This window comes from Cynoglossus semilaevis, chromosome 13, assembly GCF_000523025.1.
Source record: "Cynoglossus semilaevis isolate Cse_v1.0 chromosome 13, Cse_v1.0, whole genome shotgun sequence".
NCBI classification, from domain to species: Eukaryota; Metazoa; Chordata; class Actinopteri; order Pleuronectiformes; family Cynoglossidae; genus Cynoglossus; species Cynoglossus semilaevis.
Window position 1 is genome coordinate 5,129,968 of NC_024319.1, and position 19,356 is coordinate 5,149,323.

Below are 19,356 nucleotides of genomic sequence, written 5' to 3' on the forward strand. Positions count from 1 at the left end.
TGAATCCCTGTACCAAACCACTATGGCTGTGACTGGTGAAAGGACAAAGAGGAAATAGTTCCTAGTTCCTCGTTCATCGTTCACTCTAAACTGGTAGTGTGAATATTATAGTGTGAATTATTTTTGTAGCAGTAGAAGAAGAATTAAGGCCGAAAAAAAAAAAAACTGTCCTCGGAGCTCCGAGCGTTTCACGCTCCCAGAAAGTAAACAACTGTATCAACTGAGATGAATCACAAACACAAACACACAGTTTACACTTTGACCCCGTGTGGATTTGCTGTGGAACACCTCGTGATTGTACCAGCAGCATTAGTCCAGAGACTGAGTGAATAAGTCCCATTAATGCCTTCAGTACCTACTTCCTGTGCAGCGTTTCCTGCTGCCAGATCAGTGGATCATTAGAACCGATCACTCTGACCTTTGAGGACAATGGAGCTCAACGCTGCTGCACTGAGGAGCGGAGTTGTTATGGCTTAGTCTGAGCCCTGAGACTGTGAGTGAGAGAGAGAGAGAGAGAGAGTGTGTGAGAGAGAGAGAGAGAGAGGGGAAGGAAAAAAAGGGGAGAGTTGTATAATCTGTTCATTTTAAATCTGCTGTCACCCTCCACCCAAACCGTCACACCTCCGTGTGTTAGGGAAGAGAGAGAGAGAGAGAGAGAGAGAGAGAGAGAACCCTTCCCAAAAATCACGGGGAGTGACTGTGACAGGAGTAAGGAGAGAGAGAGAGAGAGAGAGAGAGGGAGTGAGTGCGTCAGAACTCTCTCCAAACTTTATCGCGCGTCTTGAAGGACTGCTCGGACCCTCAGAGTGGACTGGACTGGACTGGACTGAAACTGTGTAGCTGTGGTCAGCGGTTCCAGTTCGGACTTCCTTGGATCATAATGCAGTCGGATTTCATTTTCAGGTAGAACTTTCTCTTTTTTTTTTCCTCTCCTACCTGCTGGTCCTCATCTAGACTTCCATCCTCTCCTCGTCGTGTGTTTTACTGGAGACTGTGGCGGTGTGTGTGTGTGTGTGTGTGTGTAGCAGTTTCGGGGAGAAGTTTGGACTTTTACGCACGGTGGTGTCCGGTGTCGCAGCGGCGACTTTATGATCGGAATGTAGCCGTAGGTAACTGGACTCGAGCTGCAGCTCAGTGCCTTCTTTCTCGGGGCGGACTTTTTTTTTGGTTCCACAGCTTAACTTCCACCGCTGCTCTGTTTTCTTGTGCCCGAGGCTCCGTGTTGATCCGACAATGCGCCACAGTAGCGGGCAGGGAAACGTGGACGCGGACGGGGGGTCGTTACTTCGGCCTCAGCGGCTCTGTTATGTCGGACTGTGCGGAACCTTTGTCTGCGCTTCTCGGGGTAATTGTGCAGTCCGGTGTAGGGGCAGCTTCCACAGACCGCGGCGGTGCACCACAGTGGGAGAAGGGACCAATTACTCTGAGTGCATGTGGCTTGCGGACTGGTGATTGTGGTGATGGGTTGGGGCGGACGGTGAGCCCTGAAATGTCCATCTCGTCCAGTCGTTTGGGATCGTGTTCCTGCTTTTCCCAGATGCTGAGGTTCCACTTGTTTCCATCACCACTTGATGTGGTTTGGTTTGTCACAAGTGCAGTGTCTTGAAAAGTACAAGTGAATTTCTGCTGCTCGTGCAGCCACCTGACCCCGGCCCCACATGTTTAACACGTTGAATACATGTTGACATAGTAGTTGTTGATGTTTACTGCAGCGGTACTGCAGTAGTGGATGTGTTTTAAAGACCTCCAGCAGGTTTTTCCTACCCACGACCGGGGCCCGGTGGGTACGGCAGGTTAGCTTCCATCTGTAGCTGCTTGTTGTGAACTTTGACCCCAGCCTGCGTCCACCTGCTGGTCCAAAGATGGTATAACTTTGCTGTATCAGGAAGAACATTTCTGACCAAACCACCGGTGTGGATCGTCGGTGGTGTGTGTTGTCACAGCTGCAGGCAATTAATGGGATTTCTGTCGTTAGCTGCTGCAAAAAGGGGGGCATCCGTTTGACCCCTGACCCACGTGTTTATTATACCTCAGTACTTACTGTCAGTTCACTTCACTGTACACTAGGAGCTATACGTCTCATCTCATTTCTTTCTCATACTTGGCGACAAACTGTCACAGATAGAAGAGAAGCTATTACAGAGCAGGGGTCTCCAACCTCTGGTTCAGGGACCGGTGACGGCAGTAACGGCTGATACCGGCCAACCGGTCCTTGGTACAAAAGAAGGCACCGTTGTTATAGAACGTTATAGAACATTAACTACAAAGATGCATCAGTGCAGAACAAAGGAGTTGGAGGTTGAGTTCAACTTGTCAGGAGAGAAAACCAGTGAGAGATGTGGAAATAAATCAGTAGAAAAGGTCACAGAGCGGTCTGGAACTAATGGCGTCAGGAGTCACAGGAGGACAGAACACTGCTGTGCTGATGACATACCTGCACGTCAGAACAAACACTGGGCTCAGATGAGTTAAAACCAGAGACAAATCGTGGTCATAAAGATACCGTCGATGTTAGGAGAGAGTTTAAACATCAACAACAACAGAAGAGTCGGCCAGGCTCAGAAATAAGGTTAAACCTTACTTCAGAACTGGCTCAGATCGAGGTCCAGGTCACCGCCAAAAAGTATCAAATCAAGTGAAGCTTGAGGGATTTGCCAAAAGCATGGGTCTCAAACTTCCGGCTTGGGGGCCAGAAGTGGTCAGCAAGTCTCTCCAAATCCGGCCCAGGACTAGATGTCAATATTAATGTGATTTTGTTGCAAAGAGAAATTTAAATTTTTTACAAGTGTACATTCATTAAAATACTCTTAAAAACATAGAGAAAAAAAAGTGCTTCGCTGATGACACTGTTATATTTTACAGTATTTACGGTAAACAGAAACGACTTCTTCATTGGACATCGAACACTGATGTGGCCCTCAGCTCATTTGAGTTTGCAGTAGAAGTATGCATGGATACCTCAGGGGACTTGTTAAAAAAGTACCTCAAATGACTGCTGTTGGTTTTCCAGCTACACGTGCACAAAACTTATTTCAGGAATAAATGAAGCCATTAATTTTGACACCGGCGTTCCTGTGAAGTCATTTTGTTTCTTACTATAAAGTAGAATAATGAACGCTTCCTAAATTAAGCTTCAACGTTCACATAGGGCCGTCATAAAAAAAAAAACCTACCAGGTCAAGAACATACTTCATGTCAAAGTTAACGACGACGGCCCCAAATTAAAGGAGACATTAAAAACCGTCACCGCAAACTGTGAACCACCTCCACTGAACATCAGGCCTCAAATGGATGATTCTGGATGTGGTGAGCGATTGCCCCTGCGACTGTGGTTAGGTGTTTGTTTAAACCACATCCTCGGGGCGTGTACGGTCCCACAGAGGCAGACATGGAGAGGGCGACCGTTTAAACCCATCAGTTTGTTAGCACCTCTCAGACGTCCACAGAATAATGGAGATGTTCGCCTCTGGACCCCGAGGGGGGAAAGAAATAAAGTTTTTCTCACCTCGTCGTCGTGTCCACACATCACCTGCTGCAGGAAAGTGAAGTGAAGTGGTATGATTGGCTGCTGGGGTGCAGTGAGATCACTGGAACATCTGATGGAGTGTTCGGTCCACACTGTAATTTAATTTAAGTATACCATCTAGTCTAAAGAGGGTTGTGGTCACTGGAACGTTGCTCCACGATTTGTAACAATTTCTATACGTCCAGTGAAAGAGCTCATTCAACCTGCCGTCTGTTTGAAACCTCTGTCTCTGTGCCTGCAGGCTCTGTGTGCTGTGGGGCTTTCTGGAGGTCGTGACCTCTGGGACCAAGGCTGCCAAACGGAAGGTGAGTCATTAACCCATCGTGCGTCTCAATCAGGCACAATAGCTGCCACTGTCTGGGGGTCAAGGGTGACCAGAAATAAGGAAAATACACGTTTTCTCCAAGTCCACGGTACATGGACTACTACAAGAGTGACATCACTGGTTTTACCAGTCCGTCCCAGCTGCCAAGAGTAATGGACCCACACATCCAAACATCCACACAGTCCCAAAAATAAAACAGTTTCGACCAGTCAAGAGTCAAGTCAGGTATTTTCCAGAGACACTGCCCAGAAATCCCTCTTTGTTTTTGTCTGCAGCAGCTGAAGAATTTACTCTAAAGGAAAGGAAAAAAAAATGAAGGAAGAATTTCCCAACACACCGTGTCCCATTCATATTAATCTGATGTTAATTATAGCTGAACATCGGAACACGCTACGTCATTCACAGCAGTGGTAGTAAACAATTTCTGACTTCAAATTAAAGAAAATAAAAAAGAGTCTACAGCCTGGCTGTGATGGCCTTACAGTAACTCTGGGATTTTAACTCAGTAATAAGCTAATGTTAGCTGCACCAGTCCTGGTATAGACACTAGTGCTAATGTTAGCGTCACTAGTCTGGGTTACAGACAGTAGTGCTAATGTTAAAAAAAAGTCTTCAACTGTTAAATATGATGTAGGTTATTCTGCCAAGTCAATACAGTAAAATATAGATAAAAAGTAATTTTTAAGTTTAAATTATTTTGTTAATTTGAATTTAAACAGTTTTTTAAAATTTGACAGAAATCTTATAAATCAAGGTGAATTATTTCCAAATCATCCGATTCATTTGTTTTTTGAATAACTAGTTGGAAGACGTCAAACCAGGTTATAACCCGGAGCTGCAGGTGAACTTCTGTCTCTAACCTTTGACTCCATGTCAAAAAACCGCTGGTTATGAGCCATGAAGCCATGAAGAGGCCCCGACCTGAGTCCTGTCCGTCTGTCATACATGCTGATTATCTGAGTGATAACGCCTGAGAAAAGAGCTGCCTGTTAGACTAATGGCATCTTTACCTGGTTGTTTTTAACTACAAATGGCATCTGAGTGGAGTTCTGACCTCTATTGGATAAAGTTCACACGTGAACTGAAGCGTAAAGACGTGCATGTGTGAACACATGGGTCTAAAAAACTCACTCCAGGGAATCTTCTAGAGAAGGATAATGTTCTATTGAGCTCATGTGAGAACACAGCAGGAGAAAACCCAGAGACTCAGGAGCAGAGGAGGAGGAGGAGAAGGAGAGGCTCCTTCCATCTCCACTCTCAAACCAAGTGTCTCACCTACAACAAACTCCAAACCTGAATGTCTGAGGATGGCTGACGTCTCTGGAGGAAACACGTTAGCTCCATCGTAGCTGTCACAGTCAGGAGCAGTCTACTGTTGATAAATCTATTCCTGAAACTAGGTACTGTAGCCTTGAGCACCAGGCGACCTGTTGTGCTGTACACCTCAGACAATTAGATTAACAAGAAAAAAAAAACATTATACACAAACCATAAAATCTTTAGACTGAAGACTTCTTTTCGTTGACTCCTGTCTGTGATTCTGTGCTGTTTTTTGTGGGTCGATCCAACAGAAAAAGTTCAAAGTCAACCATGATATGGTCTTTATGTTCCTTTATAGACCTGCCCTCGTGTCCTGCCAAACTTCACTATAAGCCTTTTTGGCTCCGACACACGACTCTTATAGAAATGTTCTCCACAACTTTATAAAAACCAAACAGCAGGTGCCGCCAGTAAAAGTTTAAAAAAAAAAAAATTGACTGCTAAAACCAGTGCAGTGTTTTACTGGTGGAGTTAAAAATACTGGTCTTTTCATCTCAGCGTGGACAAAGACCAACCTGGAACTCAAACACGTCCAGGAGAATCAGAATGTCACAGAGTCAGTGGTGATTTGCCAAAGACAACATAGCCCTGCTGGCCCGAGGTGGCTGTAATAATAATAATAATAATAATAAAAGTACAGATGGTGATATTAATGACAGAAATGCAGATCAACTTCTTCAGTGTAGTTTTAAGACTCTGTAATTGTGCCGTGCAGCTGGAGGACGACCACAGTATCACCAGGATTCATGTTTTCTTTCAAAAAGCAACTTGACCAGATCAGGAATTCACAGCTTCACTGCTGCTGTCGCAAGAGCTGAGCCGCCGGCTCCGGAGGTTGTCAGCGGCCACTGCACGGTCATTGCACTGAGCTCATTAATGCCCCGAGTTATGTGGCAGCTGGATGTTAGATGTCACTCATTCATTATGACACACACACACACGCACACACACGGTCTTCAGGCCTGTTGTTGCCTCAGCTCCTCCTCATTTCTTTCAGCACTCTCTGTTTTCTTTCCTCCGATCCTCACGCTATTTTACTCTCAGAACAAACACACACACACATGCGTGCCACTTCCACTTGCTCTCTCACCTCCATCCACAAACTGCACAAATATCCTTGTGCATTTCTGAACGTTGACTGTGTGAATAGAAACTTCAGTTCAGGCCCTGCTCTCCTGCCCTGCGCCCCCTACCTGCCCTGCCAGGCCACTGCTCCAGGTGTTAAATTAAAAGGGGAAATATTGATCCACTGCTGCAAAACAGGGTTTCTAGCAGAGACCTGGCAGCGACATGCACGCTGTGTAAACATGTGTATACAAACATGAACGCACTGCCGCCCTTGTGGTGATCACGTCGCTCCAGTGCTGTGTCCTTGTGTCCATCTGCTCCTGAGCTGCTGCTGCTGCTGCTGCTGGCAGGTGACCCAGAGTTTAGGTTTTTACATTTGGGCCTGAAGGAGCGGAAAGTCACGCGACTGTTGCTCATCAGTCGACTCACTCTCTGTGAAGAAATATGTCCTTTCAGAGACAGATTTTTTTTTCAGAGACAGAATTTTTTTTCAGAGCTTTTGCAGCGCCAACAGTTTTGCTAAGTTGAGTTTTTCTTTTGAGATACTGCCAAGACTTGCAGGTTTCAGTGATGCAGATTGTGAAATATGGTTGACTTTAAACCTGTCATGTGTCTGAGTCAAGAACGCTCATTGTTCCATTCAACTTTTAAAACATATAAATATTACACAACAGTAAAAAAAAGAGAAAACAGTAGGATTTTGTTGCATAGTCATAGACATTTATCTAATTTTATATTATATAATAGACGATACTAGGGACCTGAGACATTTCCTCATAACATAGAAACAAGAAATAAATATTTTTCAACTCGACCAAAATGCTCATTTTTTTAAAGTGAAGTTTATCTTTTAAAATGATTGACTATGATTATTCCTCAGTCTAGTTTATAATTTTGTGTGTTTTCCTCAGGGTGCAGGCCGACAGCCCAGGCAGGTGTTGGAGGTGGAGCCTGTCGAGGGGGTGTGGTCAGTGTGGGGCGATTGGTCAGAATGCTCTCAGACCTGCGGTGTTGGAATCTCCCAGAGGAGCAGGAAGTGTTCACCTCCTCCCCAGACTCCTACGTTCTCCCATTCTCCTCCTAACTGGGCCGGATATCTGCCCAGCGGCATCAGAGATCCAGTGATGTCACCGGTTTACCCCTTCTTCTCCCAGCATCAGCCCGGACAGCACCAGCGTTATCATTCCCCACCAGTCTCCCCCAACCACAACCCAGGAATACCGCTGTATCGGAATAACCCAACAGGAGGTCGAGGACCTCCGGTTCACGGACAAGGAGATCCACCTCCTCCTTTTTACCAACGGGAGTTCTCCGCCCCCAATCAGGTGTCTGTCTACCGGTCACCCTATCAGCCTCCAGCTCACACCTACAACCAACCTTCACGGATCGCCAGGAGACCAGCCAATCCTGGGGCAGTGCGGGCTGCAGGAAGTGGAAGCAGAAGGTCCGTCCCCAACAGTCAGGAGGGGTCAGCAGTGAGAAGGTGAGGACGTTTTTATACAACCTAATTAGGTGTCAGGACCATCATTAAATAATGACCTATAGTTTTTCCCCCTTTGTTTTCATGCAAATAAGTGAATAAGATCAATCTTCATATTTAATGAAATGTAATTTTACAAAACATTTCCTAAACATTAAGTGTTTGCATAATGAAATGTAATTTTACAAAACATTTTCTAAACAATAAGTGTTTGCGTTTTATTTTATTTTCAAAATTCATCAAGTGGGCCGAATTGAAACCCCAAGCGGTCCAGTTTTGGCCCGCATGCCATATGTTTGACACCTGTAATAAATATACATGTCAGGAACTGGAGGGAGAAGTATTACTAAGGTGGTACAAAAAGGTTCAAGACTTTAGAAAGAGAAGTATTAAAAGAACAGCTGTCAAAGGAACAGTCGCTGATCTAATCTGGAATATTCTGGTTTAGGAGTGAGTAGAACCCTGAAGAGGACCCTGGAGAACCTCCCTTCTGCTGAACACAGATGTTCTTAGGTTTTTCTTATGTTTCTGGAAGTTCATCCTACTGTAACAGACGACAGCTGATCTTCTCTGCTGTCTAATAATCATGTTAGTCTCACTGTGGCAACAACTGTTTAGACACCGGTGAGCGTTCGTGATGACGAGTGCTGCTGTGGAGTTCGACCTCTGTGTCTTTAGTTACTGTTCTCTCATTAGTGCCTCCTCGTTGTGGGTTAAATGAATGAGGGCAGTTCACCGTCCACATCTGGTTCTGTAAACTTCTCCCTCCAACTAAACATTTCCCCGTTTCTTTTTTTTTTCTTCCTCACAGGCCGTCTGCCATCCGCCCAGGGCAGTATGGGTACGGCAGGGTGCCCTTTTCTTTGCCCCTGCACCGTCAGAACAGACAAGCTCGCCACACTGAGAACGGGACGGATGCTGTCGTTGATGAAGATGAAGCAGAGAACAGACGAGATGAAGAAGTGGTGAACGACAGTACAGAACGGCCGCCTCAGAGGAGAGCACAGGGGAGAGCACAGGAGGAGGAGGAGGAGGAGGAGGAGGAGGAGGAGGAGGAGGAGGAGGAGGAGGAGGAGGCGGTGGATCAGGAGAGCACAGAGTCACCTCCTGCTGAGGAGGTGCCCCCAACACCTGGAAGACCTCAGCAGCGCGTGGACCGGCCCTCACCCGCCCGTACGGATCACGTTAGGGCGAGGGAGCAGCTTCCATCCTTCCGATACTCTTCACGCCCTTCGTCACCATCTGTTTCCAACCGCCAGCGCTTCAACTGGCACTCTGTCACCGCTCCACCTCCTCCCATTTCTCCCCTCTCGCGCCCAAACTCTCCAGCCATCTCCTCGCCTTTTGCCACTTCGCTCCACCGCCCCAGCCCGGTGCACAGGGACAGAGAACCTCACCCAGGTTTTAGCCCACAGGTGCCACCTGCAGGAAGCATTTACCCACTGCGGCACCCCCGCATCCCACACCTGGGGGTGGATTTAGGCGGGGGCAGAGGAGCAGGACCAGAAGCGGGAGCTCCTCAGGTCTTCAAGTGTTCTGGTCCGGAGAAAGAGTACCGCAGGTGCTTCTCACAGGTAGGATTTACTTCTATAAATCTCAGAAAGTAAAGTAACTTTATGCTCACTGTAGTCTTCTCAGACCTTCAGCTGTTCAGTGTTCATCTCCACCGTTCTCAGCTGCATCTGCAGATGTAGCCCGCAGTGGTTTTTTGATTTATATGCGTGCCATATGTTGAAGACAGCAGTGAGGCAGGTGTAAAATGAGTAGCTGGAGATCAGATCCAACACTGGCCGCTTGTCTCTGAGCACTGAGGTGGAAATTACCTGCAGGTATCCCAGCTCCTCCCAGGCATGTGTGTTTTCTGGGTCACCCACGTCACTGTACGACTGCACAGTCTTGTCTGGGTTTATCAGCTTTTTATAAGCAAATGCACGGAAATGTGAACATGTGCCAAGACCTGAGTGGTTCAGTGTGGTAACATCCTCTCCACGAGTGGCGTCAGATCTGTAGTTTTGGTCTTGAAACCTGGACATTAACATCAGTAGCCCTATGTGTGTGAGACAGACAGACAGACAGACCAACCAGTTCTCTCAGATTAGTTAAATCACTCTAAACACAGGTGAGACAGTGAGCGCGCTACAGCTGCAACATTGCACCCTTTGGGACATTTTGACACACTTGGTCAGTGCGTAGCCCTGAGAGGCAAATTCAAAGGCTAAATAAATTACATTTCTGGCTACAGCCGGGAAAAGTTGATTACAATTTACACAGCTTACACAGTTGTTTTAATTTACACAGTTTTACGAGGGAGGAGACAGCGGTCTGTGTTCGATTAAAAATGCCTGAAATATTTTATGTTTATTTATATTCTCTCCACTCTTTGCACACCACATGCTTATTGAGCTAACTTTAATGTGAGAACTCCTAAATTAGAGTGACAGTGTGTTTTTGAACAACACAAATTTCCTCAAACCACGAAGACGGCGACACTTGTAAAAAGTCGCCATCACAGAAACCACAGAGTTATAATGATGAAAGTTAAACAAATGAAATCCCCTGCCATTAGTGGTGTATTTTCCCTGAGTGGATATAAACTGGAGGGACTGGTCTGTAGCGTGTTTTTATAGGCCAAGACTTTTTTTTTTTTTTTTTTTTACAGTTTTATAGACTACGGTTTAATCACAGGGACAGAAATGCCGAGAGACAAACATGTGGCCAGGTTATTTATGTCAGCCTTTCAGATCAGTTTTTAGCTGGAGTGCTGCAGGAAGTGATAAGACGACAAAACACACGGCAATGGCTGTTTGACTGTCACACTCCTACGACTGCCACTCACTGAGCTGAAGTGGGCACTTACATCTGGGGACAGGTCGGCACTCTGGGGCCCTTGACGTTATCTCTCTGAAGAGAATTCGGGAGCAGCTCTTGTTGTCTTTGAACCCCCCTCCACCCAATCGTCCCCCTCCTCTTGTCTCTGTCTCTGCCTGACTCTCCGTGATATGTTGAAACAGATTTAGTCGCTGGCAGGACCCAGGCTGCCTGTGTGCCAGCCCTGTTAATAGCAGCTCTGTGAGCCTGACTCATTGGGTTACACATTCACCCAACATCAGCCCTGTTTACTCCTGCACCTGATGATTGGCCCACATTTTTAAATGAGGGATCATCCTCACTTAAAAATAGGTTTGAAGCGCTGATGAATGCAGGACCGTGCCCAGGCCTGTATGCACGGTACACACGTTGGTGTGTGTGTGTGTGTGAGTGTGAGTGTGAGTGTGGGTTTTTCTTCTCATGTTTTTGTGATTAAGGGAGCCTGACTGGATGTGGAACATCCTATGATCTGTTAGGTGTGTCTCCTAGAACACAGAGCATCTGAGGCCAGAGCTGAACAATTATCGCTTTGCAAACTGAAAATCTCAGAGTGACCTAATACTGTTGAGAAATCCCAATGCGTCAGTTTGTTTATTTTGCATTTCAACTGTTACGTTTTTGATCCACTCGCAGTTGTTATTACCCAAACGCTAGGTGACAAGCATGTTTTCCTTTGGGGCTCGAACCCATGACTTTCTACGTGTAAGGCAGTTAGTGTAAGCAGGCATGGTAACCGCTACTCTACAAAACGGCCGATGTTGTTGCTGCTGCTGCTTTGACAGTACGTCGTCCTCCAACACGTGAGACACATCCAGACCGATGGCGACAGGTTGTGTTAGCGCTGGTTAGCAGCTTTTAGCTCACATGACAGTAGGAGCGTGAGGAGACAGGAGGTTCTCTGCTGTGGTCGCTCATGTTTTTCTTGCAATTCTAGCCTTCTAATTACCTATGGTAACATGCACTGGTGCAAAAAGAAAGTTCTTCTAGAACTCAATCTGAGAGAAAAATAATCCCATAATTTCATCCTTAACTTTTATGGTGATGCAGTTGATTAAAAAACGATCAGGCAAAAATAATTTCTGTTAGAAAATGTAATTATTAGTAATTCTTTTAATAAATTGTTTTGCTTTGACTCAGCCTTGTCACGAGTGTAACAAAACGTGTGTGTGTGTTTACGTGTGTTTGTGTTTGTGTGTGGTGGTGGTGAAGCAGGAGAGGGAAGGAGGAAGTGTGTGTATGGGAGGGTAGGTCTAAGTAGTAGTGAAAGAAAGCTCTGTTTTAAGAGAATCTGCACACAGTAAAGGGAGAGTGAGCTAAAGGCCAAAGGGACAGGAGTGCTGGGGGCAGAGAGGGAGGGGGAGGGGGGGTGAGGGACAAGACTGCTGAGGACCAGTGTTTAACAAAGGATGTCACGCTGGCTGAGGAGCCAGAGGAGAGGAGGGACGGATGGTCAACAGTGGCAGCAGATCAAGAGAACTGAGAACAGAAGAGAGAAAGAAAGAGAGAACGATCCTGGGGCCAAACAAGAGGAAGTGTCTGTCAGAGGAGGACTGGGATTCATGGAAATGTGTGTGTGTGTGTGTCCAAAGTAGACATTAGTTTGTCAGAGGAAAGGAAGAGATGGAATTCAAGAAGAAGCTGCAGAAAAAAAAAAGAATAAAGAAAAGAAAAGACACATGATCTGGAGGCAGACGTCTCACAGAAACACATGCTGATTTACTTTGAAGAGTTTTATCCCCCAAAATTTTCAAACATTTCCTCTGGTCCCAGTCCCTCTGTCTGTCCCTTTCAGACCAAGAACCTTTAACTCTGCGTGTCTGCACGCTAGGGGCCAGACCGGAGGCACGTGCACTGATGCAGATGGATGTAGATCACTGGATCAGATCAGTGCCGGGACAAACGAGGGATGGGAAAGACATTAATGAGAGTCACTCCATTTTTATTAACTCTAACTCTAATTGATGGACAGTCTGGAGCACTAAAGCTGACCTCAGATCAGTCCATCAAAGGTGTGATCAATGATACTCCTTAACATGACAAATAAGTAAAGTGGGAGCCAGTGGTTTAATGATTCCTACCTACCATGCACCAGAAGGGTATGGGTTCAATTCCACCAGGTCCCCAGTCCTAGGTTTGGTTGCTTTGTCAGTCCCCCCCCCCTCTCTCTGCCCTCCTCACCCTCCCTCCCTTTAAGGGACTAGTCTGAAGTCTTTCTAAATGACCTGGAAACAACATCCTCCTCCAGCAGGAGCTGCCGGCCGACGTTATTGATTAATATCAGTGACAGATGTGGTTCATTTTCTTGTTGACCTCACACACACACACACACACACATTTAACAGTTCCAGAAACTCCCATTTGACATCGAGCGATTGTAACTGATCACACGGTTGATAATATCGTTCTCCCTCACATATGAGGCCAGAGTGTAGTGGAGATTATTGAAGCCATATGGAGTCGGACAGAAAGACTTCACCTGGACTCTGGTCTGCTAACAAGAATGGAATGGTTTCTAGTCTCTCTGCTTGGATCAGGCCCAGAATCCTGTGCAGGATCTACAGTGGTTTATGTAGAGGTTTGTGTTCAGTACAGCTTTATTATTAATTAGCCTAGCTGTGTTGTCTCATGGCCAAGAGGAGTAAAGTAGGACAGCTGTAGGTGACTGTGTGACTGTAGGGGGCAGTAGCAGGAACTGATATCATGTCTAATGTTCCATCTTGTATTTTGCACATCTTACAGTTCCTTGTCAATATGCTAATATTTTTGTTCTCTGTCTTATTTTGCCCGGCAACTAAAATACAGTGTAGGTATTAATTAATGCAAGTTCAGAATACAGTGTAGGTATTAATTAATGCAAATTCAGCCATTATCATTATCATTATTATTATTTAAGTACATCCAAGAAAAAAGTATTGGACTGATATCAGTATTTGCAGATACTATATGTTGCAGTACAGGTGGTACTGAGCTAACCCTGGTTGGTTACAAACCCAAGTCAATAGACCAAGAAACATGATGCAACAACGACCCATAAAAAACCTGTTGCGACCCACTGGGGTGTCGTGACCCAGTCTTTGGGAAACAATGGTTTATATCATTTGTTTAGTTTTGAAGGAAAGTCAAAATGCAGACTGAAGCCTTCGTATTATTGACAGAGCTTCGTCACTGCGACACTGAGCTCATGTCCAGAACACACGGTACTGTAGGACCAATGTTATGGTTTTCAAATAAAAGGGTCATTCAGTCGACTCCTGTAGGAGAAACCTGAGGAGTTTATGTTGTAATAAAACCAGACGTGGCGCATCCGTTGGGCCGTGTCTACTCCTGGGCCTGCTGCTGCTGCTGCTGCTGCTGGTGCTGTTGGTCTCAGGGGCTCCGAGCACAGACTCAGCCACAGTCACGGTTGTTGTGGTGGCGTTCCAAGGTGACCCAGGTGTGGTGGACCGTGGCAGACACCCACACAAACACATGTGCTCATTCAGTCCAATCGATTCTTTCTGTTTTAACAAGCACCTGCACCTGCCCGTCCACTAACACCAGGGTCTGTAGCTGCTGTGTGCCCACAATTAAATCCTGCTTTCATGTTTCTCTTTCAAGCCCTTTCACTCTTTCTTTTTTTTTTCCCCACTTTCATTCCAGCCACTCTATTTTCCTTTTTTTTTATTATTTCTCTTCAAACATTAACGGCCTCAGGGTCCACCACATATTTTCTACGGCTGTGATTAAAATCCAAACCAGACCACCTCCAGTGGCAGGATGTTCCCGTCAGAGAGTACGGGGTTAAATCTTCCTGATGTCTTTTCTTGTGGATGTTAGTAGAAAAGCGAGTTCTGGGAATAACATCGCTTCTGTACGAGTGTGTTAACCTGGAAATGTGCTGTGAATAAAAAGTTATCATTCTGTGCATTTAACGCCCTGAAACGCTGCGGAAATGTGGTTTGTATTTCTTGTAGATGTCGTGTGAGAAAGTTAAACGTGAAATATGTTGCTATCAAGTGACTTTAACGAAACATCCCAGATTATTTATGGATCCTGTGGTCAACCGTGTTTAAAGTATGTCTTTCTTTTTTCCTCTCTTTTTTACGCCTCCACACTGGTTCTACAGCCAAGGTGAGTATTTTTAAGGCCGTTCTTCTGCCTGTCTGATCTGTCCGTTCCATTCGTAGTCTTCATCCAACCGTGTCGTTTTGGCAAAGTTTTAACTGTGATTTTGCGATGAAGGGATTTTTGGTGGTCAAACATTATGGTCACAGTAACCACATCAAATATTTTTCTTTTTTTTAAGACCAAATGTTTTTTGTCGACACAGAGTTCTAACTTTAGTCTTGGCTGGACAAACCTATCAGCACTGGATCAATATTCCCGCCAATTAAATCAGTATTTATTGCTAAGGCACCAGTGCTGCGTTAGGTCTGGAGGGTAAGACGCCGTCGGAGTTAAAACAAAAAATATATCTGTCAAACTGCTGACCATTTCAACAAATCTCATATGAACATTGTTAAAAATAATAAGAAAGAAAATTTTTTTGAATAACAATTATTAAAGGCATATTTTCCAAAATTGCCTTTGTCAGGGTTTTAGTATATACAGTTTGTAGTTCGGTGTCCTGTCAGTTCATCCTACCTGTCAGAATGACATACGTTACCTTACTGCACATGTGCAAGAAAACAAAAGATAAACAGAAGTGTATTTGAAGTTCTTGACCAAAACATTTTAATCATTTTTTATTTTGGCATCAAGAAAAAAGTATAATATTTTGCAGACTCACTAATGGAAAAAAATCTAAAATCTTACTCTGGGTTTTTATGTGTAAGAAAAAAAAACTGCATTCATCCTAAATGTAGGCGCTAGGTAAGCCTTAGAAAAATAGGAAACAGAAATCTCCCGTGACCTGTATGTTTGTCCTCACACAGAGACATTTGGTGTGACAGGTCCAACAGTTAAATAAAGTGCTCTGTTTCTGTACCTGACAAAGAGAACGATCACTTCATCTTCACTTTCCAACTGCTCCAAACCCAAAGTTTCTCATAACACATAGCTCAGAGTAGTACCGTAGGCCCGCAGAGCCAAGATAAACACTACTAGAACTCTCTGGTTCTGTCGTGAACACGGTAATACAGCAATTTAGAGTGTGTCCAAAACACTCACCTCTGAGTTCACGACACCCTGTCATCGCTGTTACTCCAAGACTTCTCTGGTGAGACTAAATAGAAAGTGAAGTTGGCTTGTATTTGGAGGTGTTTCTGCAGAACTCGGGTCTGAACTGAAGGAGTTCTGACGAGGGACGTTCTACACAGATATGCCAACGTCTATAATCAGTTCTACACTGAACTGAAAATGTTTGAATTGGCTCAGTTAATAATTTTCTTGGGTTTCCCTCACCCTCTACCCCCCCCCCGCCTGAAACACTTAAGGTGTTTGGAGACCTCAACACGAGCTCTCCTCCTTTAAAATCGTCAGGATTGCGTCTCTCCGCCGCCCGGGGCCTCTGTTCCGCCCGTGACTGCTGTTGATAGATGAGCAGTGTTTCCTCTGGAGACATCCTGACTCCCCCTGCCCCTCCACCTCCCTCCACCCCCCCACCCTCAGGGTCAAGGCTGAAGGCTGGGTGGTGCCTCAACACACGGCCTCGACTACAAGTTTTGCCTCAGGAGACTTATTGTCGAGGACAAGCATACGCATGAACTCGTACACACACACACACACGGAGTCTCACGCGTTTGGTGGATTTGCGTCCATTTACAGAGTGATTAGTCCTGCCGTGTGAAGAATGTTGATTTACGGCTGCAGGGATCAGCGCTCAGTTGTTTTGTTTGTGTAATACTGCAGTAATACCTCAGGAATGACTGGCCGGCCTTAACCTGTATGTACTGTAGTAGTACTCAGGCCAGACGGAACCAGGACCAGGACCAGGACCAGGGCTAGAACTAGACTTAACATGAGTTAATAAGAGAGTTTGATATTCACCAGGAAACACAGTAAACAACATGGAGGATATTCTGACATTAAGTGGTAAACTACTAACTACTAACTGAAAATATAAACGCGCTTCTGTGTTGAAGTCGGTTTCTTTTTGAAAATGGCGTGCCGCCGCCACCGCCGCCGCTGTTAAGTCACGCTCGTTATATCAACATGACATCATGACAGTCCGTAATCCTTTTAAAGCCCTGATCCTGTTGCACCTTTTCTGTTTGCCTCAGACAACAGCCCCACGCAGACAGAAATGCTAATCTAGGTTGACGGCACCATCACCAAAATGAAGCCGACTTCTGCAGAGAGGCACTTAAGTACACTTACTTAATCACTTAAACCTTACCCTACATCGGCAGTTTCCAAACTATTTTGGGCATCGCTATCCTTCAACACCCCTTCAAACCCCCCACCCCAAAAAATGACCAGAACACACATATAGCCTGAATTTATTTTTTTAATTAAAATCTTTTGATTTCAAATTTTACAAAGGAATAATGTGGAAAAAGCCCACTTCAAAAATCCCAATTATCTTGTGCACCCCCTAGTGGCAGCTTCTGCACTCATACGTTATTAATATGATAAACCGAGCGCCGCCCCGCAGGTTGAGCCACCTCAGTGTGACTTTTGGGAGTTTGCCCCGATCCTGAAGCAGTGGCAGCTGTAATTAAGTGGCGCGGTACCTACGGCGGTCTTTCCCCGCTGGAAATTCAAACACTGTCAAAGGTTCCACATCAGGGTGCGTCGTCTGGGCTGGTGTTTGTTTCACATCAGAGCGTTATATGTGGTCAAGACTTTGACTGGTGTGTGTGTTTATGCATGTGTGTGTGTTTGGTCTGTGGCTCTCAGACTGTTGCCCTCCTCTGGGGCAGTAAAACACATGTGCAGATTCCACAGCTCCTGTTGGAAAACACAGACTCCACCTCTGTCAGCAGCTGCCTCCGTTTTCCCTCTCACCTGCTCCCTGCTCCATCCTTCACTCCGTCAGTCTGCCGCCCCGTCACAGCCAGCTTCTCTATATTTCCGTTCACGCTCCTTTTGTTTTTACCTCCGTAAATCAAACCGTGGCCTCGAATAGCTCCTTTTTAGCACTGTAATGGAATGTAAGGTATGTGTTGTGATGGACTGGAGTCGGCAACGATGGCAGTAAAGTTAAAAAAAAAAATCAGTCTTATCAGGAGTTTTTATTATAGTAACACTGTGTTTAGTTATTGTGCTGGGAAATGTGGGAACAGAATAATCAGCAACAAGCACAAAACAGATGTCGATAAAACACTAACATATTTTGGACGAGAAAATAATCAGTCACTCTGGTTTCATGAGTCACTGGTTCGTTACCAACAGTTTTATGCTTATTTTTCGTAGCCACTCCTGTGGTCGCTGCCTCTCTGTTACTGTGTGGGTGAAATGGCAGACCGGTTCCAGGCTGATATGGATCGATTTCCCACGTGTGTTGTAAACTATTACCAGGACAAGTGCAAAGTTTCAGAGCCAAAATGTGCCAAATGAAGTTGTTTTTAGTGTCTCCAGCAACACTGAGCGCAGATTTTATTTCTGAGCGTCTCAGAATGAAGACACCGACTTCACACTTTCTTAAATGAAACCTCAGCCTTTACCTAAAGTCTTAAAGAGACTTTTTATAGTTCACTGCTGACATTTTGATATAACGAGGGTCGTCCAAATACCATTTTATACCAACTGCAAAACTGTAACTGTATTAAAATGTTGGTATCGTGCTTCCCTAGATAATATTACCATTTAGATTTGGGGGGATTTTTAATCAATTACAGTCAAAATAGTTTCCTAAAAAAAATAACATTTTTTCTCAGTTTCCCTATTTCTGTCTCACACAGTATTTTTTCATGCAGACACTCCGGGCCACTAGGTGGAGGTAATGCACCTAATGTTAATATGCCAGTGAGAAGGAGACACATGATGTATTCATTGTAGGAAGACACAGACAACAGAGCTAACGTTAGCTACAGCAATCTTGGTACAGACTTTAGAGCTAACATTAGCTACAACAGTTCTGGACAACAGTTCTGGTCGGACGAGCTAACGTTAGCAACAACAGTTCTGGTACAGACTCTAGAGCTAACATTAGCAACAACAGTCCTGGTTGGAGTCTAGAGCTAACTTTAGCTACAAAAAATCACCAATATTTTTGGGATCATGTCCCATTAACGACTCTTACGTAACAATGAGGTTTTATTTCCACAGTGAACTGAGAGACTTTTCTGATTGATTTCAAAGGTAAAAACACTCAGGGCAGTTGTTGTTGCCTCGGGCCAGAAATCGGTTTTAATTTCCTTGAATTTGAAAACATATGGGAGCAGTGATGTGTGTGTGTCACAGACATTCTTGTGGTTGGAGTGTTTTGATTTCATCCACAGGCCCAGGCCCATCTTCACCACATCTTTAAGTATTTTCACTTCTGTTAAACCCATCTCTGTTCTCTCTCTCTGCCTCTTCAGTCACTGCCACTCTCCTCCCGTCACACGGACCCTCCTCTCTCTCCTTCACCTCACGCCCTCCGCGGCAGTTAAGAGGAGACCCCTAACTTTGAGCTCACAGTAAACAGGGATGGGGGGCCTTGGGGGGGCAGAGGGACGGGGGGCCTTGACTATACCAGCCTTTACAATAACAGACAAATACGGTGAAACGCCGTGAACTTTCTTCTTGCTTCTGTTTTTACTCTCGCTCCTCCTCCCCCGCCCTGCGCTCCTTGTTGGAGGCCATTAGCCTCCCTCTGTTTTTACATACTCTAAACTCTCAGGGGAGGAGAATCGACCCACCCCT

The 19,356-nt window shown here is 45.3% G+C and overlaps 1 protein-coding gene across 1 annotated transcript in view; it reads left to right on the top strand.

Annotated features, from left to right (window-relative positions):
* Positions 1 to 317: 317 nt before the first annotated feature.
* The window catches only part of adamtsl4 (ADAMTS-like 4), a 46,930-nt gene continuing 27,891 nt past the window's right edge, over positions 318 to 19,356 (top strand). Inside the window, 5 exon segments of the mRNA XM_025061359.1 lie at positions 318 to 903; positions 3,768 to 3,831; positions 7,151 to 7,722; positions 8,531 to 8,726; positions 8,775 to 9,293. Coding sequence (XP_024917127.1) covers positions 881 to 903; positions 3,768 to 3,831; positions 7,151 to 7,722; positions 8,531 to 8,726; positions 8,775 to 9,293 — 1,374 coding nt within the window. The 5' untranslated portion in view covers positions 318 to 880.